Below are 25743 nucleotides of genomic sequence, written 5' to 3' on the forward strand. Positions count from 1 at the left end.
ACTGCACGGAAAATGTCCATATTCAGCCATCAAAAGAGGCGGCGGCGGGGGGGGGGGGGGAGATCCCTCAAGGAAGACCTCACTGAGTCAGGGGCACTGAACAGTTTGAAGAGTCAAGTGCAGATCTTGGGTAAGAGCCTTCCAAGAAGACTAGTCAGCAAGTACAAAGGCCCTGAAGAGAGACTGCATGTTCGAAGAACACCGAAAGAAGCCAATATGACTGAAGGGAGGTAAGCTGGGGGAGACTGAATGATGGCACAGGAGGTCAGAGAGGCAATAGGGGAAAAGCGGAGAATTCAGATTCTGTGGGTCTTACAGGCCATTGTGAGGATCTTAGAAGGGACATAAAAGCTCATGTTTGAACTAGCAAAAGTTTTCAGGGAACTAGTTGAGGGAAAGTAGTTGAGGGATTGCTTCATTTAAACTCACTTTAAATTATTCTCTCAGGGCAGGGGTTTTTAAACTTTTTGGTCTCTGGACCCTTTACACTCTTAAAAATTATTGAGGCCTCCAAAGAACTTTTGTTTGTATGAATTATATTTATTGACATTTACCCTATTAACAATTTAAACTGAGAAATTAGAAAAACATTGTTCATCTAAAAATAAAAATAATAAAACTACTACATGGTAACATAAATAACATTTTTATGAAAACATATAACTATGTTTTCAAAATAAACACTTTATTGAGAAGAATGTCATGGTTTTGCCTTTACAGATCTTTTTAATGTTTGGCTAGGTAGAAAACAATTGGATTTTCCTATCAGTTTTGGGTGAATTATATGATGAAAAAACTGACCTTACATAAATAGGTAATTGAAAGAGAGATACATATTTTAAAAATATATGTTATTGATTTTTTTTTACAGAGAGGAAGGGAGAGGGACAGAGAGTTAGAAACATCGATGAGAAATGTCAATCATCTGCCTCCTGCACGCCCCCTACTGGGGATGTGCCCGCAACCAAGATACATGCCCTTGACCAGAATCGAACCTGGGACCTTTCAGTCCACAGGCCGACGCTCCATCCACTGAATCAAACCTTTTCCCGCTCCATCCACTGAGCCAAACCGGTTTCTGTGGAAGAGAGATATTTTAATAGCTTTGTCAAATAGTTGTAGGTATTTGTCTTTGATACTATACACCAAAACCCAGTAAGTGATAGTTTGTAAAGATTAGTTGCAATGTAGAATCATTATACCAATGAACATTTTGTACTCCATTAAACTTGCACTTTGAGTGGACATTTTACCCATGTGTGATTTTGCAACTTAATGCACTGATCATTTGTAAAATATTGGTTCACTGAGTTATGCAGATCCTCCCAATGTTGACAATATTTTAAAAAATTTATCTTTATTGTTGAAAGTACTACAGATGTCCCCCTCCCCCCAATCAGCCCCCTCCGTCCCCCTTAAGGCTTCATGCACTAGTGTCTGTGACTGTGGTTATGCATATAAGTTCTTTGGTTAAGCTCTTTGGTTAACCTCTCTCTCCCCACCCCCTTCCTTCTGAGATTTGTCAGTCTGTTCCATGCTTCCACGTCTTGGATCTATTTTGTTCATCAGTTTATTTTATTAATTAGATTCCACATATGAATGAAATCCTGTGATACTTATCTTTCTCTGACTGGCTCATTTAGTCTCCAGGTCCCTCCATGCTGTCTCAGAGAGAAAGATATCCTTCTTTTTCACAGCAACATAGTATTCTGCTGTGTAAATGTACCACAGCTTTTTTATCAAGTTATCTACAGATGGGCATTTGGGCTGTTTCTAGATCTTAGCTATTATAAATAACATAGGGGTGCATATATCTTTCTGGTTAGTGTTTTGGGATTCTTAGGTTATATTCCTATAAGTGGGATCACTGGGTCAAATGGCAGTTCATTTGTGTGTGTGTGTGTGTGTGTGTGTGTGTGTGTGTGTGTGTGTGTGAAAACGCCATACTGTTTTCATAGTGGCTGCACCAGTCTGCATTCCCACCAGCATGTTCTAGGGTTCTTTTTTCTCCACAACCTTGCCAGCACTTGTTCTGGCAGGTATGAGGTGATATCTTATTGTTGTTTTGATTTGCATCTCTCTGATGATTAATGATGAACATTTTTTCATAAGTCTCTTGGCTATTTGTATGTCCTCTTTGGAGAAGTATCTATCCAAGCCCATGCTTTAAAAAATAAGTTTTTATTGATTTCAGAGAGAGGGAGAAAAGATAGAAACATCAATGACAGAGAAACATTGATTGGCTGCCTCCAGCACAGCCCCTACTGGAAATCAAGCCTGCAACCTGGGCATGTGCCCTGACTGGGAATCAAACCAGCAACCTCCTAGAACATGGGATGATGCTCAACCAACTGAACCACGTTGGCCAGACTTCCCACTTTTTAATTGGCTTGTCTTCCTTCTGTTGAATTGTATGAGTATTTTATACATTTTGGAAGTTAACTCTTCATCAGATGTATCATTAGCAAATATGTCCTCCCATACAGTGGTTGCCTTTTCATTTTGATGCTGGTTTCTTTTGCTATGCAGAAGCTTTTTAGTTTGATGTAGTTCCATTTGTTTATTTTTTCCTTTATTTCTCTTGCCCTTTTTTATACACTATTTTTATTTTTATTTATTTTTAAAACAATTCTTTATTGTTGAAAGTATTATATATGTCCTTTCCCCCCATTGATCCCCACAGCCCTCTGTCCCCCAAACAATATTTTAAAAATAACATTGGTTGCTGTCACCACTAATTTCATCAGAAAAGTCCTTACATATTGGAAAGCTGACAAGCTGATAATGACAGATACTTTTCCAAACTTCTGATTTTCTTTTGAAAGCTCAACTGTTATCGTCAACAAATACTGTTAGTGGCTTTCCCTGAAGAGGCTGGCTTACTCCATTTTGACAATTTGTTGGCCATAGATTGTCAATTGTTCTTTCAGGTAAATATAGTGTTCTATGAAAAAAGCAGTAGTTCACAAATCAAACATTCAGGCAAGTGCTTTTTCTGGAGATAACCATCATACTTCTTTAGTATGCACATATATTACATGTACATTTCCTTTTTCATCACAGAATATTAAAAAGAAATGTGCCCAGTGAACAAGATTTAATAAATTTATTTTATTGTGTCATCAAAGACATTCTTAAGTGAAACTTACTTTGCTTTATTATTTTTATTGCAAGTGTGTGGCAGTAACTGTGAACACAGCGTGGTATCACTGTTTTGATCCACGTAAGGCATCAGCAGTTTTACATTATTGCTTTTGCACCATCAGTGTAAATGTCAACATAATAAAAGAGGCAAACAGTGTTTTAGTATTATTAAGAAAATAGTTTTGACCTGACAGATGTCCTGAAAGTGTCGTGGGGACTGACTCCCAGAGGTCCACAGAGTGTTCTTTTTTTATTTTATTTATTTTATTTATTTATTTATTTTTAAAGAGACGAAGGGAGAGAGATAGAGAGCTAGAAAGGTCAATGAGAGAGAAATGTCGATGAGAAACATCGACCAGCTGCCTCTTGCACACCCCCTACCGGGGATGTGCCTGCAACCAATGTACATGCCCTTGATCGGAATCGAACCTGGGACCTTTCAGTCCGCAGACAAATGCTCTACCACTGAGCCAAACCGGTTTCGGCACCACAGAGTGTACTTTTAAAAAATATATATACTTTATTGATTTTTTACAGAGAGGAAGAGAGAGGGATAGAGAGTTAGAAACATCAATGAGAATCATTGTTTAACTGCCTCTTGCACACCCACTACTGGGGATGTGCCCGCAACCAAGGTACATGCCCTTGACCAGAATCGAACCTGGGACCTTTCAGTCTGCAGGCCGACACTCTATCCACTGAGCCAACCGGTTTCGGCCACAGAGTGTACTTTAAGAGCTGCTGCCTATGGATTCCTTCTTTCCGGCTCCCACTGTTTCTAGTGCTTCCTTTTTGGCACTCACCCTAAAGGACTGTCATCCCCTTTTTCACGTCTTCTCTATCACACTGGAAACCCTTTGATCTCTATCTAATTTGCTTCTCTTTCCAGAACAGGACATTTCCTATCACAGGACCTGGGATATGCTAAGTAAATAATAGTGAATGAATTTTAAAAACTTTTATGTTTTCCCGACTTTCCATTTGGTGTTGGGAAAACAGGGCTGAAGGCCGGGGTCACTGATATCTCTTCTGAACTCTCCTTATGACGTCAGTCTATATGGTCTCTCATGCCTAACCTCATGCGTATTGTTTATTTTTGTTAGTCACATGGGAAATACTTGATAAATGCTTATTGAACACAGGCTGTTCCCTGTTTGTTTCCTGCTCACATATCTTCTGCTAGAGGCATTTGTGTGTATGTGTTTGTATGTTGTGGGGGAATAGTTTAAGAAGGTCAATCTCTAAAGGTCTCTGAACAATGGGAGACAAAAGAAACCTTTCAAAAGCGGGGCCTTGGCTCAGAAATACTCTTCCCATAGTCTATCTGCAAGACATCTCTCTTGGGGAATTTGCTGGCCATGTCACAATATTCATCTATTCCATTTGTCTGTGGACTTGTCAATGCGGCAGGGAATTATTATTTTTAGAGGAGGAAGAGAAACTCTACTTTGGCAACCAACTGCAGGCATAAAAATATTTATGTTTTATTTTTGTACACAGTTGCCTAATAGATTCATGATGTTAGCAAATGATGCTTTTGGAAAGAATCTTCATTAATTAGGACTTTAATATTTCAAGTACAGAGAATTTCCTTTTTAAAAAATATATATATTTTTTATTGATTTTAGAGAGGGAGAGATAGAAACCTCAATAATGAGAGAATCATCTATTGGCCTCTTGCACGCCCCCTACTGGGATTAAGCCTGAAACCTAGGGATGTGCCCTTGGCTGGAATCGAACGTGGGACCCTTTAGTCAGCAGGCTGACGCTCTTATTCACTGAGCCAAACCAGCTAGGGCTATAATTTTCTATCAAATAATTTAGAAGGAAATACAAAAGAAATAACTGACATCAGTAAAAATGGTGGCTCTCCAAAAATTCTCTCCGCAGACCAATGCTCTACCGCTGAGCCAAACCGGTTTCGGTTCCAAGGCCTCCTTTGCCTCACTTTTTCTCCTAACATTTCTAGACAGCCAGCGCACCTCCACTTAGGTTCTCTCCTGTTGCTTCTTCTATCCTAGGCCTTTCCTTGTTTCACTGTCCCCAGCTTTAATAAGCTTACTTTCAAAATCAAAATCAATCAATCAACCAGAAAAGTATAATCAAACCAACAGAAAAACAAACAGACATAAAGGGAAATTCGTAAAGAAGAGAAATGATTGCTCAATATAGTAAATAATCAAAACAATGAAAATGGCCCTAACTGGTTTGGCTCAGTAGATAAGAGTGTCGGCCTACTGACTGAAGGGTCACAGGTTCGATTCCGGTCAAGGGCACATTCCCAGTAGGCCGTGTGCAGGAGGCAACTGATCGATGTTTCTCTCTCATCGATGTTTCTAACTCTCTATCCCTCTCCCTTCCTCTCTGTAAAAGTATCAATAAAAAACGTATTAAAAAAAACGAGTTGAAATCGGTTTGGCTCAATGGATAGGGCGTTGGCTTGGGGACTGAAAGGTCCCGGGTTCGATTCCGGTCAAGGGCATGTACCTTGGTTGCGGGCATATTCTCAGTAGGGGATGTGCAAGAGGCAGCTGATCGATGATTCTCTCTCATCGATGTTTCTAACTCTCTCTCTCTCTTCCTTCCTCTCTGTACAAAATCAATAAAATATATTTAAAAAAAAATGAAAATTAATCATACCATTCATTTTTTCAGCTCATTAAATTATCAAACAATATTTTAAGTGTTTATAGTCAAGGATGATAAGAGTTTAGGAAATAGACACTAAAGGTAGTGAAAACTGATATATCCTGGCCATTTGACAGTTTGATAAAGGGATTTTAGTTATTCTAAGGAAATAATCAAATAGGTATGCAAGGATATATGCATAAGAATGTTTATTGTAACATTTGTAGTTTCCAATACCAAAAATTTATAAGCAACCTTTATGTCCATCTGTAGAGGATTTTAAATTAATAAACAGTATGAAAATCCCTTACAATATAATACAAAACAGTCAATAAAAATATTAAAATGGTCTCAGTGACCATCATTTCCTGCTTGGATTACTCCCTGCCTTGTGTCTCCCTCTCAATTCATTCTCTACACAACTACCAAACCCAAATATAATTCTGTCTCTCCCCTGCAAAATCCTAAATGGCCCTCTAAGGCTGGAGTCTCTTCTCTCTCCTTTCACCCCAGATCTGAACATGCTCCTCACCTGGCCTTTGTGCAGTTGTTCTCCCTCAGGACTTAACGTCCATCCCGCACAGTCCTCTTCTCCCTTGGTGCTCTTACATGTTATTAAATGTTGTTTTTGCTGTTGTTTACTATGTGTCTCTTCCATTAGAGTGTAAATCCCAAGAGGGCAAAAATTAGTTTAGCCACCATTTTACCCATTGAACCTGCTATGGTGCCTAACATACATGCTTGATGCATTCATTGAGTGATTAAATGAAAAGCAAGCTATAAATATATAATGCATTCCAAGTCCAATTTGTTAAAAGAGGGACCTAAGACTCATATGGCCAGTAACAGACACAGAAATGGACTGCCTCCTGCAGGTTGGCGCTGGCCAGGTTTTTCCCAGAACACAGGAAGGTGCGCCTCGGTTGGGCGGGAACTTGCTGGAAGAACAGAGCTGGGAGGGGAATGGGGGAAAGCCTCTAGGGCTCCAGGCAATGGAGAGGCTGCCAGAGGGGAGCAGAGTTTCTCCTGTGGGCTCAGAAGCACAGGGATTGGGCAGCTGCAAGACTCGCCTGGAGTTAGACTCAGAGCTGTGGGGAGATAGGCCTCAGGGTGCACACAGCCTGGGGGAGGGCCATTAGAGATAGGGGAAGGGTGGGAGCAAAAGGACACCCCTCACTTAACCCCACCTCACATGCCACTTCACTTGGGACCCTCTGAGGGTGGCTGCCCGCTGTGAGAGTGAGGGACTGTATCTGCATTTCTCTCAGGGGGCATTCTGTGGAGGCGGCATGGGGTGGGCAGCAATGCTGTTGCCTCTTCTGTCAAAATTCTGACCCGGGTGGTTTATCGCCCACCTCAGGGCTTGGCCCCTATGTCAAATTCTTCTGCCCACTTGGTTCCTGAAGGAGGACGCCTATCCTCCACATCACTACACCCTTCCCAGATGGTGGTAGGCCAACTTTCTCTTCCTCCCTCTGAGGAGTGGGGTCTTCATTTCCCCCTCAGCTCCAGATTTAATGTTTGCCACTAAGAAGCCCACCACTCCTGGAAAAGTCTCCTCAAACATCCCTCAAGAGTCCGATAAACACATTCCAACGAATGAATTCACCCATTTATTCAACTTTTCCCAAGTGCAAGACATTCTTTGGTGGAGTGTCTTGGAGGCCCTTTTGTGAGGGAGAGGGGCAGAGATGTCCATAAGGCCTAGAAGGAGGTTTAAAGTCTAGGCTTTTAGAGTTGGGTAAAGAAGAGCTATTGAAGATTTCAGAGAAGCTACAACTGGCCTTAACTTGTGCAAAATCTTGGGAGTGAAACAGCAGACGGGGAGTCAGGCTGGCGGTGGTGCAGAAGTGATTAATAGGGGGCGGAGTAGCAGTAAGATTTAATGTTGAGAGGATGTAGGTTGAGCCAGGGGAGGTAGTGGCACTCCGTCAGCTGAGACGGGCTGGAGGCAGAGGAGGGAGCTCACACCTCGGGTGTCGAGGGAGTGGAGGAAAAGACATATATGAGGGAGGGTGTTCAGTTGCTTCATTCTTGGGGCAGGTGACTGAGAAGGAAGACCATCACTCCTTATGCATCCCTGATACCTTGTTTGGAGAGGAGATTCCACCACCCTCTATAGATTTTGTTTTGAGTCCAAGCTGAAGCCAGAGAAAAATGAGGATAAAAAAAGAGAGGAGCCAAATATTGAAGCAAAGTCCATGGGGAGAAGGGACTAGAAGGCCTCTTTCAAGTAGCTCAGGCCTGGCAGCTTGTGCTGGGCTTGTGGACGGTTCCCTCTCTCAAAGGCAAAATGACTCCGGGCCAAGCCGAGCACGCGTAGGGCTTGTGCGTCTGCGGGGCTGGGCCACTGGGTCAACCCGCCGCCCGCGCTGCAGCCGCACACGGAGGCTGTGTGCTAGCTCTTTCTGAGCGCGTCAACTCACATCCTGTGCCAGCCGGTCCAGGCGAGGCGTCTTGCCCCAGGCAAGGCGGAGAGACACTGCTGCCCACAGGAGGTAGCCGGCTCACGACTCACTCCTCCCAGGGGCTCATGTCGGTGTCGATGGCCACACAGTTGTAAGCCGCATAGCGGAGCTTCTCCTCGCAGACCTTGGCGCTGCCGGGCAGGGGGTTTGTCAGTGCAGGTGAGAGGCCCCTTCCCTACCGGGGGTGATGGGGCTCCAATTCCTACACTTCAGCACTCCATCCACCCCAGGATGCCATCTTTCTCCCGCTCCCCACTCTGGGCTCGAACCTAGGAAACCCACCTGGCATACTGCGGTAGGAAGAGGGTGCTGGAGCAGGTGGAAGACTCGGGCAGCGCGTCTGTGGTCTCGCAGCTGGAGGTTGGAGGGGCCAGAGATCAGGAAGGAGGTAGGGGTACAGGGCAGGGTCTGACGTGTATGGGGGGTTATGCTGGGCAGCAGGCTGGCCACAGCCCCCTCAGCCCTCTCTTCTGCACTCACCCCAGCTTGTCTGGGTAGATGTAGATACGTGCAGGCAGGCGGCTGCGGCCTGTGACAAAGCGGAGGAAGCGGCTCCGGTCCTCTGGATGGAGAAGGAAATCAGTGCCCGCACTTCCGGCCTGACTCCGTATCCCACAAGCGAGGTCGGACCCGGGCATTCCTCCGCCCTCTACCACTGACCATTGGTGAAGTTGTTCAGTGCCTCCCAGAAATACTGCACCCGCGTGTCAGACGGCTCGAAGTCCTCGAAGCGGGCTGGTGGTGACAAGGCCAGAATTCATTCTTGTGTCCCAACAGACATAACCCTTAAGCCCTACCTGGTGCTGCCCTACCCTGCCCCACACTCACTGAGCTTGCGCAGAGCGTCCACAGTGACCTCTGGGTCCCCACACACCTTCTTCTCTAACTCTTGCCAGGTCAGCAAGTCCAGCACAGCCTGCGGCACCACCTTCAGCAGACCCGTCTGCATGGCTGCCACCTGGGGAGGGGGAAAGGACTGGTTGGGGAAGAGGCACAACTCCCAGCTCAGTGTGTGGTGGAGCCACTGGCCTGCGCTCATGGAGACAATGGGGGACAGGGTCTTGGCTCAGCTCTGGGAATATCTCTGTATCCCACCATCTGGCGGGAATGTGGGGCAGAGGGAGGATGGGAGGTCAGAGTTCTTGGGATTGGGAACGGGTGGCCTGTCAGGCTGGGCTCTGGGCTCTTGTCCAAAGCTCTCTGTTCTCCTGGCCTCGAGGCGTACCTGTTCCTTGCTTTCTTCTAGCCGTGCCTTCTGTACCAGTTGGATGAAACGGGAACGGTCCTCATATTCCACCACGATGCTTGTACCCCCAGGGATCAGCTCCACCATCTGCTGGTCACTCAGTACAGTGGTAAACGTTAGCTCCTTCCCAAACTTGAACTCAAATGTCTCCTTGTCCATTCCTTCCATCACTTCCAGGAGCTTCACCTAGGGGTTGGAGAGAGGCAGGAAGGTCAGCTTTTCATTATGGAAACAGTCATTTTCCCTCAAGATGCTCACGGGGAAGCAGGACAGCCAGCCAGGCAAGGAAGTCCCCATGCAGGCCATAGAGAAGTGAGGGGATCAGCCAAGGGCTGTGAAAGTAACAAGACAACATGTAATCAGGCTTGGAGATCAGGGAAGGCATCCCGGAGGAAATGGCATCTATGCTGAGACCCAAAAGATGGCTAGGAATGGGCTGGGCCATCAGGAAGTCAGGAGAGAGAATATTGGAAAAAGGTGGAAGAACAAAAGGCTTAAGGAATCTGTTTGGCTAGAAACTGAATGTGAACCAAGTGGCCACATATACATGGGTCATGTAAAGTCTCTCTGGGTTTTGTATTTTATCCCAGAGCTGAGCCATCGAAGAGGTTAAGTGAGTGTGAAATAAAACACTCTGGCTGCTGGAGATCAGAAGGGTAAGAGTAGAAGGGACACTAGCCTTTAGAGTTAGTGGTTGGGTTAGAAGGGAAGGGGCCTGCACTGGAGGGTAGTAGTAAGATGGGAAAAGTAGAGATTCCAGAAGGAGGTGTGAGAGAATATGGGAGGTGAGGGAAGAGGAGTGAAGAATGAGCCTGAGGGCCTCAGCAGGGGCAGGGGTGGGTGGCAGTGCCCTTCTGAGGGAGGAGGGAGCTCTAGAGGGCGGTAGACTGGGGAGATGACGTGTGTGCTGAACTTGAGGTGCCATCATAGAGCAGACACCCAGCAGGCAGATGCATATATGGCCCAGGCTTCGGAGAGAAAGTGGGGTTAGAGGTGAAGATTTAGGAGTCACCAGACTGTGGAGAGTAGTTGAAACAATGAGAGTAGATGGGGTTGGAGAGGGAGCATGTGTGTGATAAGAGGTTCAGGATGCCTCTGGGGAGCAGCAACCTTCAGGGGCAGAGGAAACACGAGCTCCAAGCCCGACTCACCAGCACAGAGTCCACAGCTGGGAAGTCCTTGCTCCAGCTCACCTCCTCACCAGACAGCTGCTTCCACACAAAGCCAGGCAGAGCCAGGACCTGGGGGACAGATATTCATTAATGTCTTCTCATCCCGAGCTGCCCAGGTTCAGCTGGTCCTTCCTCCTTCCAGGGCCCAAGGCTGGGGTGCAGGTTAGGCTACTCACCAGGAACTCCTTACCCCGAAGGGCAGCCCCCATCAGCTGTCCAATCCACTCGTACTTGGCAAAGTCTCGGCAGGAGGGGTTGGGCACATACATGTCCCGGGCCTCACCCGTGCCATTGCCCTGCCCCCGGGACAGGGATGTCAGCATGGCACGGGGTGGACCTACTTTCTTGTCTGAGATTTCCCAAAGACTTCCCTGAACACCTTCCCTGGGGGCCCTGAATGTTCCCTCTGAATGGATAATGGCTCCCCTTCCCTATCTGCCCAGAGGCTGTCCTGGGCAACGTGGACCCTCTTCTGCTCCCTCTCTAGCTCAGCCTGGTAGCTGGGAGGTTTGCAGCAGAAACAACTTGGGAGGTGAGGGTGGGAGTACCTGGTTGGCCGTGCGCACAAAGAAGGGCAGAGGCACGGGGGTGTCTGCCGAGCTAGGACACAGCTCTTCGGACATGTCTGCGAGGCTGTCCCGGAAGCCACCCCCTGCAATGAAAGAGAGATGCCCTCAGCTGGGGCACTCAGGAGCTCCAGCCCCAATGATGGAGGAATAAAAGCAGGCCCCCAGGAGCCCCCAGGAGCCTCGGCCACTCTAACCGGGGCAGGGTGCTTATTCCTCCCTCAGGGCCTCACCTTGGTCAATAATGCCTTCGGCAATGAATTTACACTCCCACCACTGGTCATAGCGCATGGGCCACCTGCAAATGGGGGTGGACCTCTGTCATGGTGGGCCAGGGCTCAGGACGACTCACCAACCCCGACACCAGCCAGGAGGAGGGCTGCAGAGGGGCAGTGGTGAGGGGGGCCAGAGGCAGTGTGAGGGTGTGTATGTGCACATCTGCACTGAGTAAGCCGTTCGGCCTCATGCCATACCTGTAGTCCAGGGGCTTTTCATACTTGTCAGAGGGCTTGAGGCCTTCATAAACCTGGGGCAGGGGAAAGACAGGGAGTTGCAGGAGTCTGTGTCAAGACCTAGCCCCATTCTTGCCCAGAGACCTTGCTCAGGTCCCTCCTGACCCAGCCTCCTAAGCCCCTCACTGGCCCGCCCTCAGGACCACCCCAGGTAGTCCGGACCTGGGTGAAGACAGCGTTCTTGCAGGCGGGGTCCCTTAGAGGGCAGGCTCGGTGTTCCATGGCAAGGCGCCGGTTGATGTACAGGCGTGGCATGAAACTGGGCTTGCTGCTCTCTGAGTCCCGCAGGCACTGGGCCACCAGGCTTGGCCGCTGGTGCGACAGCAGCAGGAACTGCTTCACTTGCTGGTGAGAAAGGCAGCCAGAGCGGGACTGGTAGGCAGTCAGCCCCTGTCCAGGCCCTGGAACCTTCCGCTATGCCCGGACCCAGTTCCACCATTCCAGTCCAAGCCTAGTCCATCCTGTCCATGCTTCCAGTCCCTCCCTTAGTCCAGCCACCAGGGGGAGCTTTCCACAACAGAAAAAAATCCAACTTTGTCTTAACTTACTTACGTAAAGCCTTTCAATGGCTTCACAGCCTGGTCCACAGTGCCCTCTGCTACCAGGGCCTGCTTCCTGCCCGCTCCCTCCCAGCCGCCTCCCCATGCTATAATCACAGCATCTAGATGCTGCTGGTATGCCTCTCAGTTCTTCTAAGAGTTGCTAGGAACTCCCAGGATACGCCTCTGATGCAACCTGTTCTATCCATGATGTCACCTTTCCACCCCCAGCGCTTGTGCATGTCACAGACTATCTGGGGAATAGCTCCAAAGAAACTAAATTTTGACTCTTTGAGTCTGGCTTTCTTCCTACGTACCCAGAGCCCAAGCAAAGATTTTAAAAAAACTCTCTGCTGAAGAGCGAACGATTGCATGAGCAGAAAGGGGGAGCCCACTGCCAAAACCAGCACGGGGCGGGCTAGGCTCACCTTAATCTCACTGAAAGTGCCCAGCGTGTGGTCCCAGGCAGGTACCAGGTGGTGCAGGACGCTGTCTAGGATCTTTATGAATCTGGGGTGGGTGGGTAAAGGTAACTGTAGCTGAAGAGTTTGGCATGGATGTCAGACCCCCCTCAATCCCCAACACACAGGTTACGGTAGCAGTCAGGGCCCAGGGGCTGCTCTGACGCTTGAAGTTGAACAGCTTATAGTATAAGATCTTGGACATAGACAGGATAGGGGGAACGGAAGGGGAGGGCCTGGCAGGCCCAGGGCCACAGCCACCTCTGCAGGAGAACAGCTCTGCGGTATAGGACTTCTGGGTCAGTGCCTTCCAGGCGTGGATATCGCACCAGGCTGGCCGGCTGGAAAAGGTCTGCGTTCAACCCGAGCTCCCGCTGTCTAGATGACTTGATCTTGACCCCTCGAAGACGCACATCAATCCCGTCATCTGAGAGGAGACAGAGCGAGGTCACTTGCTGTGCCTGTTGCCTGCTTGGCCTTCAGTCCTGAGAATGTCTCCTTAACACTCGGCCTTTTGCCACCTTTTGCCTCTAAAGACTTGGGACCTTTGAGATCCCCCTTCTACTTAGCTGTTTCTGATTATTATATTCTTTGTTGGTTCCCCCGTCCACCACTATAACTGTGGGAAAGCCTGAGGGTCCCATCTCAGTTCCTCTTCCAGGTGAGCCTTAAAGTCTCTATGGCTTTAAGGCAGGTCTAAGCCCTGGTACCTTCCACCTGGCTCAGGCCCCAAAATTTCAAATCCTGGAGTTAGTTCACTATCACCTTCATCTCAACTCTAAGCCCACTCCTTTCCCCACATTCACTTCCAGCTAGCCCCCACCTATGCAATGGGGCTCCTCTCCCCTCCTTACAACCTTAAGCCCCACCTCGGCACTCCACAATGCGGATCTCAATGATGGGAAGGTGGACAGTCATATCCTCCAGGACACAGACATCCCCGATCAGAGTCCTGAGGAGACAGACGTTAGATACTTTGGGTACTCCTTGCCTTCAAGAATCTCTGGGATTTCACCCAACCTTCCAAGCTGGGCCCGTCCCATGCCCTTCTCTCCCCCCCTCCCCCCCCAGGCCAGCTTGCTCACTCGTCAATGCTCACGTCACTCAGCTTCTTCAAGTTGTCCCCTTCGCCCCCATAGACCACCACCCTCTTGGGCATGAAGTTGTCATCTGTGGTATCAACTGTGAGTAGCAGCTTCCTAGGGGGTCGGAGGACACATGTGGGTCTCTGTACACTCACAGGCACGTGGCTCACCCACCGCATCCTACTCAGAGCCCACTCACTTGACAATGGTGCCCTTTTTCATGGTAAGCCGCACCCAGTGTTGGCACTGGGATCCATCGCTCTCCCAGTAGGTGTCTGCATTGCTGTCTGTCAGGCAGGACACATTGAACTCCTCCTGGGGAGGGACAGAGAGGTGGAGTCAGTGTTTACCCCTGTTCCCTGCACTGGGAATGTGCTTTGGGTCAGGGAGGGGCAACGACACAGTGATCTGGGTTAAATGTGAAGCTGGTATGAGTGGACCTGTCTGGGTTCCTATATGATTTCCCAGATGGGGGCTGCACGGAGTCTGGCCAATGGGGATTCGGGTTTAACCCTGGTCTAGAGGTGAGGGTTCTGGGTCAAGAGATGTGAGGGTCTCTTACTTCGGGCGGGAAGCGGCCCAGCACCCACCGTGTAGGAAGAGACGTCTATGCTCTCCACATACTGCTTCACGCTCCCCAGGTTCTCATCCTCCTTGCCCAGGTGGTCGTACAGGAAGTGGATCAGGTCCTCGTCGCACTCGTAGGTCCACGTCGGGGGCACATAGCTAAGCAATCCCAAGTCCTTCATTAGGGCGGGCCCAGGCCTGGGCTCCTCCTCCCCATCCCGCCTGCTCACTCACAGGAGCCTTTGGACAGCTTCCGTGTATGCCTCCGCGGGCTGGGGCTTCGCTCCCAGGCGATGGGAGTAGGTCAGGTCCACCACCTGTTCCCACCTGCGGGGTGGGATGGGGAGGCATCAGCGCGCAGCAGGACAATCCTCCCCTTCCCCCCAGGCCTGAACCTTCACCATGAGCTCCAACTCCTGCAAACGACGCCACCCCACCCCACCCCACCCCACCCTGTCCTTCAGGTCCCACCCCTTCCTGCTCTGAACCCGACCTTCGCTCCGGTCCCACCTCAAGGGCGGTGCCAGACTACTTTCCAACTCTCCGAGGCCCGGCCCACCGCGGCCATCCCCGCCCCGCCCCGCCCCGCGCAGCACCTGAGCAGCGGGCGGTAGTCCACGCCGAAGAGCTGCTGGCGCCGCTGGAGGTGGTCGGGGGTGTCGATGGGCACCAGGCGGGCCCCGCCCTCGGCCGGGCGGCACACCAGCAGCCAGCCTTCGTCCAGCCCGCAGTCGCCCAGGTGCTCGGCCAGCTGCTCCTGCCGGGAGACGTCCAGCGGGGGCAGGCGTCAGGGCGCTGCCCGGCCCCAGGCAAAGGGCACCGGACGCAGTGCCAGCTCGCTGCGGGGAGGGGGGGGGCAGCCGGGGCCTCCCGGCTCCGGGGACCTCGGCGGGGCGCACCTTGGTCAGCTTCACCCAGAGCCCGTGGCCGTTGCACAGCTCCTCGCCGGTGGTGCGCACGCAGGAGCCGCGCCGCAGCTCGATGCTGCTGCGGGCGGCGCGGAGCGGCCCGGAGCCGGGCCCCGAGGCCGGGCCCGCCGCCCCCACGCGCAGCCCCAGGCCCTCCGCCTCCCACACGGGCAGCAGCACGCGCGGCGGGCCCGCGGGGTCCTTGTAGAGCTTGTAGAGCACCTCGCGCGGCACGAAGGCCAGCGCCGCGGGCAGCGGCCGCCCGGCGCGGAGGCTCTGCGCCGCCTCCGCCAGGAAGCGGATTCGGCCGAGCACCTGCCGCGGGGTCTCCAGCGCCGCGCCCGGGCCCGGGCCCGCCATGGCGAGGCGGCGGCGGAGGGCAGCCCGGGAGCGACGGGCTCGGGAGCTACCGGCTCGGGAGCGGCGGCCCCGCAGGCTGACCGAGCTTCCCACTCCGCTCGCCCCGCCCCGCCGCGGCCGGCCTCCGCCGTAAGTTCCGGACTACGCGCGCCTGTCGGATTGCCCTCGACTCGGATCCTCAACCTTGTGTCTTCTGTGCCTCCCACTGAGCTAACGCGACTCAGTTCAATAGTTTCTACCTGACCAGTCCCCCCCACCCCTCTCCCCCCCCCCCCCCCCCCCGCCACCCCATTTTATCCTTACTGCCACCACCGGTATTCAAGCCAGCGCGCTGTCCATCCTGGAGCATTGCAACCATAATTTTCCTGGTCCCTTCCCTGGCTTTCGTTAGGCCTCCTCACTGACAAGTCATGCTACAACCGGAGGAGCCTTACATTTTCTAGGCATCCTCTCGGGCTCCCTGTCCCAGGGAGGGTGTGACGTGAGTGATTGGGGGGAAAGCCTCCTCCCCAGCTCTGCCACTGGCGAGAGTCCTCAGTCACTGGGGCCTGATTCTGGTTGTTGCATTCGAACATCCATGTGAGAACGCAGCGCCCATTGGCTGCCTCCAGGATACCGACGGTCATTATCCAGTTTCTCGTAGTAATTCTGAACTAAGTGAGAGGAAAAGCTACACAGGAAGGGAGAAGGCAAAAAGGATGGGCAGGAGCTGTTGGTAAAGTACAATCGTGGAAGGAAAGGAAACTGCCCCTTCCCCCCATTAAAAAAAAGTTTTCTTGCGGCCTGCAGACTAAAGGGACCCAGGTTTGATTCCCACCAAGGGCATGTGCCTGGGTTGCGGCTCTATATCCCCCAGGAGGGGGCTGCAGGAGGCAGCCAGTCAATGATTCTCATCGTTGATGTTTCTATCTCTCTCCCTTCCTCTCTGAAATCAATAAAAAACATATATATTAAATTTTTTTTCTTGAAATATAATTCACATGCCATTTAATTCACCTATTTGAACTATAAGTTAAATCAGTTGGTTGAGCGTAGTCCCATGCACCGAAAGTTTGCTGGTAACCATGTCAGGGCACGAACCCAGCTTGTGGGTTCAATCCCAGTTGGGATGTGTATGGGAGGCAACTAATCGATGTTCACTTACATTGATGTTTCACATTGATGTCTCCCTTCCTTTTTCTAAAAATCAATAAAAGCATATTGAAAAAAACACATTGTGAGTGCTGATTTCTCTTTCCCCCCCATCAGTCTGTAGCTCCTTAAAGGAAGGGGGTATCTTGTTCACCACTGTAACTTTTCGCACCTATTGTAGACTCTTAGTTATATAAATAATGATTTACATTTCCTGCACAGCTTGGTTCCATAATCCGCTGTAAGACCATTAGGATCACGGACAGTGGGAGTGAAAGGGAGACTTAGGTTGAGTCTTCGGGATTCCTAGGCCTTCAGAGGAGGGGAATTCCACAAGCCAAAGGGAAGGTGTAGTTTAGACTCTGGGGATAGGGGGTAGGGAAGGGTATTAATTGCTGCGTGGTTACACTAGACTTTACGGTGAAGTGAGGTAAGAGGCCCTACCCACAGCTAGCATTTGATCATGTGACTGCCAACATGGCCACCGCCTTGGCTCAGTCCAGGAAGGGGCGGGGTCCGGGGAGGGGCCGGCTCAGACGCAGGTTAAAGTGGGACGGGCTCGCAGTTACTGACATCTTATCATGGAGGCGAACGGGTTGGGGTGAGTTCTCTGCACCGCGCTCGGTGTGGCCAGCGAGGCTTCTAACTTCTGGCTGAGGAATCTGTCCGAATGCCCCCTTCCCCTGGAGAGTCCCCAGCCCGAACCCCAGAGCCTGGAATCCCGAGAATCCTCCAACCTTGGATTCCTGACACCCCCAGACCTTCTTAGGGGATGCTCACAGGACTTTGTAATCTTCAACTAGGGCCCCTATTTCCGGACCGTCAACTCTAACCCCGTCTGGACTAGCTCCCAGATGCGGAACCAGCCCACTTATACTCCCCTGTTCCTGTGATTTTCTGGTCCAGAGACCCTCAAACTACCCTTTCTGTTCCCCCTCCCCCCAGTCTTTCCAGTGGCTTTGAGCTTGGGGAAGCTGGGGTGGTGGGCAGGGTAGAGGCCCCAGTGCGGGCCCTTGTGGTCTTGTGCTCCACCTGATAGGCAGAGAGGAGGCAGAATGGGCCGGGAGCCACGGCTTGGGAGACGGTCTGGAGAAAGCAGATAACGGTGCCTTCAGGACCTGAGCCTTCCCTAACCTTCAGCCTCGCTTACTGACACCTACTCCCCTTCCTGCCTCTCGCTCCAGACCCCAGGGCTTTCCGGAGCTGAAGAATGACACATTTCTGCGAGCAGCCTGGGGGGAAGACACAGACTACACTCCCGTCTGGTGCATGCGGCAGGCAGGCCGCTACCTACCAGGTCAGGGGCAGGGCTAGAGTTTGGGTAAAACTCTGGAGAGCAAAAAGCTTTTGAGGTGCAGGGGAGGGCTCTTGAGGTTCTTCAAGGCTGAGACCTGCCTCCCCTCTCCTGTCTACAGAGTTTAGGGAAACCCGGGCTGCCCAGGACTTTTTCAGCACCTGTCGATCCCCAGAGGCCTGCTGTGAACTGACGCTGCAGGTGAGGGGCCCACCAAAGAGGGAGGGGTTTATGCCCTCAGCTCACCACGTAGCAACCTGTCTTCTGTTCCCTATAGCCACTGCGTCGCTTCCCTTTGGATGCTGCCATCATCTTCTCCGACATCCTTGTTGTGCCTCAGGTACATGCTCAAACCTGATTCTGGAATGTGGACACTTATCCTCCCTGGACAGTGGGGAAAAGTTAGGCTGGAAGAGATGGAGTTTGGCTGAGCTTTATTCTCCTCTTCCTCTTTCCTGGCATGAGCTGAACAGAGCCTTTCCTCCTGGGGTTACAGGTTGGAAACACAGATGTGTTCTCCCCTTCCAGGCCCTGGGCATGGAGGTGACCATGGTGCCTGGCAAAGGCCCCAGCTTCCCAGAACCACTGAGAGAAGAGCGGGACTTAGAGCGCCTGCGGGATCCAGCAGCAGCGGTCTCCGAGCTGACCTACGTCTTCCAGGCCATCACCCTCACTCGACAGCGGCTGGCTGGACGTGTGCCCCTGATTGGCTTTGCGGGTGCCCCGGTAATGTGGAACAGGGCAGGTGCTTGGGCCTGGGGAAAGCACTCTGGCAGGTCTGGTATAGGCAAGGGGAGGAAGTGTCAGACTTCTACACCTGTGCGTCCTCTTTGGATCCCTTTGCAGTGGACTCTGATGACATACATGATTGAGGGTGGAGGCTCAAGCACCATGGCTCAGGCCAAACGCTGGCTTTACCAGAGACCGAAGGCCAGTCACCAGCTGCTTCGCATCCTCACTGACGCTTTGGTACCATATCTGGTGGGACAAGTGGTTGCTGGTGCCCAGGTGAGTCCTGAGGGAGAGACAAGTAGGCTGAGGTTTAGTCCATAAGGACCAGAAGCAACATAGTTCCTTGTACCTGAGAGAGGGTAGGTGTCTTACTGCCAGGCAAGAAAGCAGCTTAGCTTGCAGTGATCTGGCTGGAGCAGCTAAGTCTATCCAACACTGGCAGGGGCAGGGGTGAGGGGGTGGGGAGACTTAATGTTTCATGTATTTTCTGGAGGAAAATACAACACTTTTTGACTGGAACTGAGTTTTTAGGCTTAGGTAGTATCGGGGGTTGAAGTCACTTGGGGAAGATTGAGTTCGATTCTGTGTGTGGGGCCTGAAGCATTTCCTTTTGGTGTGTTAAGTGTTTATCTTCACCACCACCTACCCGTAGGCATTGCAGCTCTTTGAGTCCCACGCAGGGCATCTTGGCCCACAGCTCTTCAGTAAGTTTGCACTGCCCTACATCCGTGATGTGGCCAAGCGAGTAAAGGCCATGCTGCAGGAGGCAGGCCTGGCACCAGTGCCCATGGTAAGAATGGGAATTGAGTGAAGGTGGGACTGGAACTTTCAGAGTAAGTTCTGCATGGAATGAAGTGACCACTGGAGGGCAGCCGAGGTACAGCTGAGGTAGGTTAGTTGGCAAAGCAAGGCCCTCTGCAGGCTCAGAAATCTGCCCTTCTGTCCCCCTAGATTGTCTTTGCTAAGGATGGACATTTTGCTCTGGAGGAACTGGCTCAGGCTGGCTACGAGGTGGTTGGGCTTGACTGGACAGTGGCCCCTCAGAAAGCCCGGTAAGTAATGGAGGGTGAGGTATAGGGGGTGCAGCTGTCATATGTGTAGTCACCAGACATAGCACCAACTCTGCTTCCAGGGAACGTGTGGGGAAGAACGTGACCCTGCAGGGCAATCTGGACCCCTGTGCCCTGTATGCACCTGAGGTAACAACCAGAGTCCTTGTGTGTCTGTGAGTTTGTCTCTGTGTATTCTCATAGCTATAGACATGGTTGTATTCTTGTATTTTTATGTCTGTCTCTCCCCTCTACCCCATACACACCATGTGAACTCCAGGAAGGTGGGAATTTCTTTTCATTTTTGTATTTATTTGTGTTTTCTTAGTGCCTGGCCCATCCTAGGCATCCAATAAATTTTTTTGAATTGACTGAATGAATAACTGAGTAGAATCGCCTACATATATGTGTGTCACTATTATGTACAGGGAGGACAGAGGCTTGCTGGCCCTCCCTGTGGCTAATGCCCTGTTGGTCCCCCAGGAGGAGATTGGGCGGCTGGTGAAGCAGATGCTGGATGACTTTGGGCCACAGCGCTACATTGCCAACCTGGGCCATGGACTCTACCCGGACATGGACCCAGAACACGTGGGGGCCTTTGTGGATGCCGTGCACAAATACTCACGTGTGCTTCGACAGAACTGAGCATACAGTTTTCCCCCTCAAGTACTACCAACAAAGAAGATTGTTTCCAGGAGAATAAAAGTCCCAGAGTTGGAATCTAACATGTGGTTTTGTTTGTGAAAGATATGTGCCCTTATCTTCAGTTCCTTCTTAGCTTCTGCTCCTTCTCGGGGGCCTCTGTCTGCATCCTCTCCCAAAGTCATGGGAACTCAAATATAAGGGTGTGTACTGTAGGACTTAATGCTAGGTCTCTCCTCACCATCTTGACCTCAGATCTCCAGGCCCAGAGCTACATGGATTTGGGTAGAGTTTCCTAACAGCTGGAGCTATGATACTTGCAGAGAAATAGGGTCCCCACCGCTTATGAGGTCAAGTTGTGTCTGGGAAGAGAGGGGAGTATAGATCAGAGAGGGGCACAGGAATGGCTGGAACACTTCAGAGAGGCCTATTAAGGAAGGTGGCGCCTACGTAAGAAAGAAAAGATGAGAAGCCTTCAGCTTTGATACCAAAAGATGGGAGGACATAAAAACTTAAAGCTAGGTTGCTTAGGGTTAGAGTTAGACTCGCATCACTGAGGTGAGGGCCTCTGAAGACAAAAGTCCCTGTGTTGCTCAGGGTTGCTCTGCATTCTTTTCTGAGCATACCCTCCAATTTTCTCAGGATCTTGGTGTTTCTGCTCATTATGATGGTACCTATTTCCTGGGACAAGGCTCTAAGCTATTTGTGAGCTCTGGAGTAGGGTCTGGTGTGGCAGGCAATTCGTTTGTCCTCCACATCTTATACCGCTAGAAACCCACTGTCCTATAGGCCAACCAGCTCCCTGTCCCAGGCAGGGCAATGCAGAAAGAGAGAAGAGCCCCATTTATTGAGAAAACACAATTTCTGATTTTACAAAAATCTTTTCTCTGATCTATGATTTATTTATAGAAAAGCACTGAGTTCACATACTTGCTAAAAAATGCAATCGTGATACAGAAATGGGAGTGGCTTTTTTTAAACCAACCTGATGGGCTTAGAGGCTGTAGGGCCCACGGCTGAACAGTAAGACTTCATTAGCCACAAATAGCAAATACAACTTACTGGTTAGTGTGGAGCGGGGGAAACAAACAGTCTGTCAAAGGAAAATAGAGCAGACAGGTCCTTAGTTCACACTCTAGCTATACCACCCTTCCTATCACACCCCATCCCTTACTCAGGAACTAAAACAAAACAGTAAACACCAAGACACTGGCATCCAAATGACTCTTCTGAATGCCCTTGCTACCTCCTAATTCTAGGCTGAGCATAGGGGCAGGAAGGTAGCAGGAATGTCATACATTGTGGAGGTCAGCCAGGGCTAACATAGGAGTTGCCCACTAGGACTACAAACTAGTCAGAAAGGGAAAGGCCAAGTGCATCCCAGCCCCAGCCTCCAAATCAGTAACCAATTGGGACTGACCAAAGCAGGCAGAGGAAGCTTGAGGTAGAGAGGCAGAGGAAGAAAGCAAGTACAGGGTGAGAAGAGAACTGGAGCTGAAGAAGCCACTCTTAAGATAGACTAGTGGTTAGAAGCTTGTTTGATGAGAGAATAAAGGAGGCACAGAGAGGGAGAACATGTTTGGCTGGTGAGAGAGATTAAGAGGAATTGGGAAGACATCTGGCAAAAAAAGAAGAGCCACATTCATGCAGATGCTCAAATATAAATTCACATACATACCTACATGTTGAAATATACACAATTACACACGTAAAGATGCATTAATGGAGCAAGCCTACACACAAACATGTTTATACATATGAACTCATGTGTGCCCAGATACATACTAAGCATGTATCAACATGAACACACACAGATAAGTATTCCTACATGTTCACCCTCACACAGAAACCCATAGTCCAGCGCACAGACATGTATTCGCACAGATACACATATGTGCACATACAGGCATGCACAGACATATCTATGCATACAGGCATGTGTACTTAGCCATACAGACACACACACACACACACACACACAATGAGAGATGAAACCAGACACTAACAACGGTGACCAGAGTAGATGAACACTATGAACTCAGTGGCCTCCCAGACCTCCACCTGCTCCCTGATCCTGTTTCTCAGGAGCTCAGCAGGCTCCTAGAAGGTGTGTGAGCAGGAGCAGGAGCTTCAGTGTCCTCATGGCTTCATGCAGCAAATCTAAGTTCAGTGCTGGCCCAGCCCCTTACTCACCATGCGGCTACAGCTACCCCTTCTGTAGGCTGCAGTTTCTGCATAGACAAGACTTGGGATTTATTCTAACTGGCCATTTTTCTCCCTGCCACTTGCACTCTCCCACTGCCAACAGTATATACTCTGCAACAGAAACCTGAGAAATGGTGTGAGTCTCCTCAGAAAACAAGTCTATCTTCCCACCCACAGTTATTTCAAGTACCCATGAAATTAGAACCAGAATTATAAATAGTTACAACTTTACAATGTAATTGGCAACACATATACTATAATATTTACAGTACCATACATGCTTCTGTTTCTCTGGTTAAGCAATCCCTGAGATGGAACAGTGTTCTGTGTTTGCCAAGGGAGAGGGCCAATGCCCAGGACACACGCAGGATACAGGGGCGTGAGGTGGCATGTTGTAGAGTTTCTGATCAACCTGCAGGGCCCAGCTCCTCCAGGAACAGTGGGCTATCCCGAGAACCTTGCCAAGGCAGGTTCAGGCTAGAGTTGGACTCTCCCCATGCTTAGCCCTGTGGTCCTTTGGTTCAGCCACAGGTGCTTAGGGTCCTCTCAGGGTGGACACATGTCTCAGTGTCCTCAGCCTGACCTGATGGTAGCCCAGGCTGCCCCAGCAGTGGGCTGTCTGCTTTCTCAGCCAAAGCGCTCTCGCACCAGCAGCATCAGCTTCTTCTTGCCTTTGTAGATCTGTTTGAGGTTGTCGATGAATTGGGCAAACTGCAGGTGGCCATCCTGCGGCAGCAGGAAGGTCTCCCGAGCCTTGCTCAGAAACTCAATAAACTCTCCATAGTGACGAGGGCTGATGTGTGTCAGGCGTGAGTGTGTGGTGTTGATGTAGGCATTGATGGTGGCATCCAGCAGCTGGCGCAGCGGAGCCTTGTCAGTGGACATGAGCTTTCCAGAGCTGCGGCGACCGGGGATGCCGGCCAGGCCAGGCGCAGTCACGGTGCAGCGCCGCAGGATGTCCGAGAGCACCGTGGCACAGTGCACGCTCTTCACCACCAGGGGAATGAGGGCCGCCAGCTCATTCTTGCCCAGAGAGTGGCTGAGGGCACATGCCCAGAGCACATCATTGATGGCTGGATGGGTGTCCTGGTTGTAGGCTAAGTTGAGATGGCTCATGGCCAGTGAGGCCAGCTTGAAGGCACGTAGCGGGTAGCCACGGAGCTCCATGTAGCGGGCGATGGTGAACAGCTGAGAATGGGTCATGCCACCAGCGGCAGCATCAATGGCGATCTGGTAGGCTGCCTCAAAGGCGATGTGGTCTTTCTCACAGAGTGTAAGGGCTGATAGGGCACAGCCCTGTGGATCCTTCATAGCACACTGCAGGGCCAGTGTGCGAGCACAGCTAGCCAGCTCCTCCCGCTGTGGATAGTCAAGACTGAGGCGCAGGATAGTGGTGTGGGATACGGCTGTGGCAGCCACGATGCTAGTAGCCTCGGTGGGGGTGAAGAGTGTGTACCAGCTCTGCAAGATGCTCACCAGGGCCCGCACACCTGTCAGGAAGAGCATGAGCTCAGCTTTGGCCATCAGGGTCCCAATCCATGTCTGCCCAGATTACCATTTGGAGTCAGAACTTGCCTGCAGAGATGAGTTTTCCCTTCTCCTCAGCAGCCTTGAGATGATCTGAGGCAAACCAGGGCAAGGGGAGCATCCCGGATGGCCAGACCCTGTTTAGAGTCTCTTTCCATTCCTTCCTTCCCCTGGTCAGAGGACTGAAGGTCTCATCACAAGGATGGAGCAGCAGAGCCCCAGATCTGCCTGGGGGTTCTAGCTGAAGTGGGGCTTCTCAGGGAAGAGTCTTATACTGGGGCTTTGGGCTCTAGATGGGTCCTAAGCTTCCAAGTTGTTTGGGATTTTTCAGAAGTATGGATAGGAACTGGGACCAAACCACTGGGTCAACTATCTCACAAGGGTGCACTTGATAGTGGCCTTTGACAATTCATTCTCTCAGATGTCTCTGATCAGAGGGACAAAATACTGCTGACATCAGGAGAGAGTCCAAGCAGAGAGGCAGAATCTGGGTCAGCTGGGGCTGGCTGAGCAGAGGCCACCTTCTACCAGTGGCCCCATCCTTTCTTAGGTCATCAGTAATAGGAATATGAGAGCTCTAATGACTTGTTGTCCTGACCCAAGAGTAGGGCCCAGGAACTCCTTTACCCTGGGGGGAGAGGGAGGTGGGAGACTCACCCACTTCTGTAGCACAGGTCACCAACCACCGCACCATCTCCCGGCGCCTCCAGTTAAGGGTTGATAAGGTCATTCTCATCACCTGGGCAAAAAGAGACATTTCCAGTGAGTTAAGTATATGAAATTTCTCTCCCTATTTGCCATTTCTTCACGCAACAAGTATTTATTTGTGCTTCAAACAGTTATTGTCCCCTCGATAAATACATAGAGGCTTGTTTAATTTCAGCCCCCAAAAGGCTTCACTGATGACCTTTAACAAATAAAGTGCTTATTTAACACTTTGCTTGACTTGGAGGAGTGTGAGTGGGTGGGAAGAAGACCTGGACCTGGGGAGCATAAAGCTATGTTGTTTCTGGACTTAACTTCAAAACAGAGCCCGATTTATAGACTTCTTACCTTGTGCCGAGGCTACAAGTTGTGTTCAGGGGACAAAGAACCAGATTTGGCCTATGTCCAGTTCCCCTAAGATTTTATCTTCTGCTACTTGTCCCTGGGCCAGAAGACTAACACTGGGAAGGCGCACTCCTCCATACCTGTAAGCCCAGCTCCAGGGCCACGTTGAGTAGGGTGCTGTCAGTACTACTGTCCGTGGGAGTAGCAATCTTGAATGCATCTTGGGCCAGTTTGAAGATGAGGGAGGAAGAATGGATGTGCTTCTGTATTGCTTCCAGGATTGTTCGGAGCCTCAGAGTGTCTCCTATAGGTACCGAGAGAAGGATCAAGGATAGGGTTTTCTTTAGTTTTCCCGAATGGCCACTGATCACAGCAGGTACTGGTTGAACTGTCTGCTATCAATTCATTGAATGGTACCACCCATTCTGGACAATCAAGCTCTGTCTCCACTGAACCC

General features: G+C 50.6%; 3 protein-coding genes across 4 annotated transcripts in view; 1 reads left to right on the forward strand and 2 right to left on the reverse strand.

The window, feature by feature from the left end:
- The first annotated feature begins 201 nt into the window (after positions 1-201).
- Positions 202-20587, forward strand: UROD (uroporphyrinogen decarboxylase). Of its 2 annotated transcripts, none has more exons than XM_036446371.1 (10): positions 202-230; positions 17972-18084; positions 18203-18282; positions 18359-18421; positions 18610-18807; positions 18928-19089; positions 19466-19603; positions 19765-19865; positions 19946-20012; positions 20346-20587. In XM_036446371.1, exons 1-10 carry the CDS (start codon positions 217-219, stop codon positions 20505-20507), a joined length of 1098 nt encoding a protein of 365 aa, XP_036302264.1. In that variant the 5' UTR covers positions 202-216; the 3' UTR covers positions 20508-20587. The 2 variants fall into 2 exon arrangements, with proteins under 2 accessions (XP_036302264.1, XP_036302265.1); XM_036446372.2 differs by lacking the exon at positions 202-230 and adding an exon at positions 17272-17388.
- On the reverse strand, positions 5967-15741 carry HECTD3 (HECT domain E3 ubiquitin protein ligase 3). Its single transcript, XM_036446367.2, has 21 exons — positions 15288-15741; positions 14985-15145; positions 14623-14715; positions 14412-14547; positions 14021-14136; positions 13822-13935; positions 13606-13688; positions 12998-13163; positions 12704-12785; positions 11899-12081; positions 11698-11750; positions 11458-11522; positions 11207-11310; positions 10835-10954; positions 10638-10727; positions 9466-9672; positions 9069-9198; positions 8901-8975; positions 8721-8802; positions 8523-8594; positions 5967-8371 (listed from the first exon to the last, which is right to left on the reverse strand). The coding sequence occupies exons 1-21, from the start codon at positions 15654-15656 to the stop codon at positions 8287-8289; spliced, it is 2586 nt and encodes an 861-aa protein (XP_036302260.1). The 5' UTR covers positions 15657-15741; the 3' UTR covers positions 5967-8286.
- Positions 20588-21385: 798 nt separating the features above from the next.
- The window catches only part of ZSWIM5 (zinc finger SWIM-type containing 5), a 92115-nt gene continuing 87757 nt past the window's right edge, over positions 21386-25743 (reverse strand). Inside the window, exons 12-14 of the mRNA XM_036446363.2 lie at positions 25427-25590; positions 24894-24975; positions 21386-24199 (exon numbers count right to left, since the gene is read on the reverse strand). Coding sequence (XP_036302256.1) covers positions 23337-24199; positions 24894-24975; positions 25427-25590 — 1109 coding nt within the window. The 3' untranslated portion in view covers positions 21386-23336. The remainder of the gene's footprint in view (positions 24200-24893; positions 24976-25426; positions 25591-25743) is intronic.

The sequence above is a fragment of the Pipistrellus kuhlii genome, unplaced genomic scaffold (assembly GCF_014108245.1).
Source record: "Pipistrellus kuhlii isolate mPipKuh1 unplaced genomic scaffold, mPipKuh1.p scaffold_m20_p_2, whole genome shotgun sequence".
Taxonomy (NCBI): Eukaryota; Metazoa; Chordata; class Mammalia; order Chiroptera; family Vespertilionidae; genus Pipistrellus; species Pipistrellus kuhlii.

Excerpts from the sequence above, each read along its gene's own strand:
- HECTD3 (XM_036446367.2), bottom strand. The coding sequence starts at position 15,656 with ATGGCGGGCCCGGGCCCGGGCGCGGCGCTGGAGACCCCGCGGCAGGTG. Across the intron at positions 13,936-14,020 it reads AAAAAGGGCACCATTGTCAA|GAAGCTGCTACTCACAGTTG; the intron begins GTGAGTGGGCTC and ends CCGACCCCCTAG. Across the intron at positions 13,689-13,821 it reads AGTGACGTGAGCATTGACGA|GACTCTGATCGGGGATGTCT; the intron begins GTGAGCAAGCTG and ends CTGTCTCCTCAG.
- UROD (XM_036446372.2), top strand. The coding sequence starts at position 17,369 with ATGGAGGCGAACGGGTTGGG. Across the intron at positions 18,085-18,202 it reads GGCAGGCCGCTACCTACCAG|AGTTTAGGGAAACCCGGGCT; the intron begins GTCAGGGGCAGG and ends TCCTGTCTACAG. Across the intron at positions 18,283-18,358 it reads GCTGTGAACTGACGCTGCAG|CCACTGCGTCGCTTCCCTTT; the intron begins GTGAGGGGCCCA and ends TGTTCCCTATAG.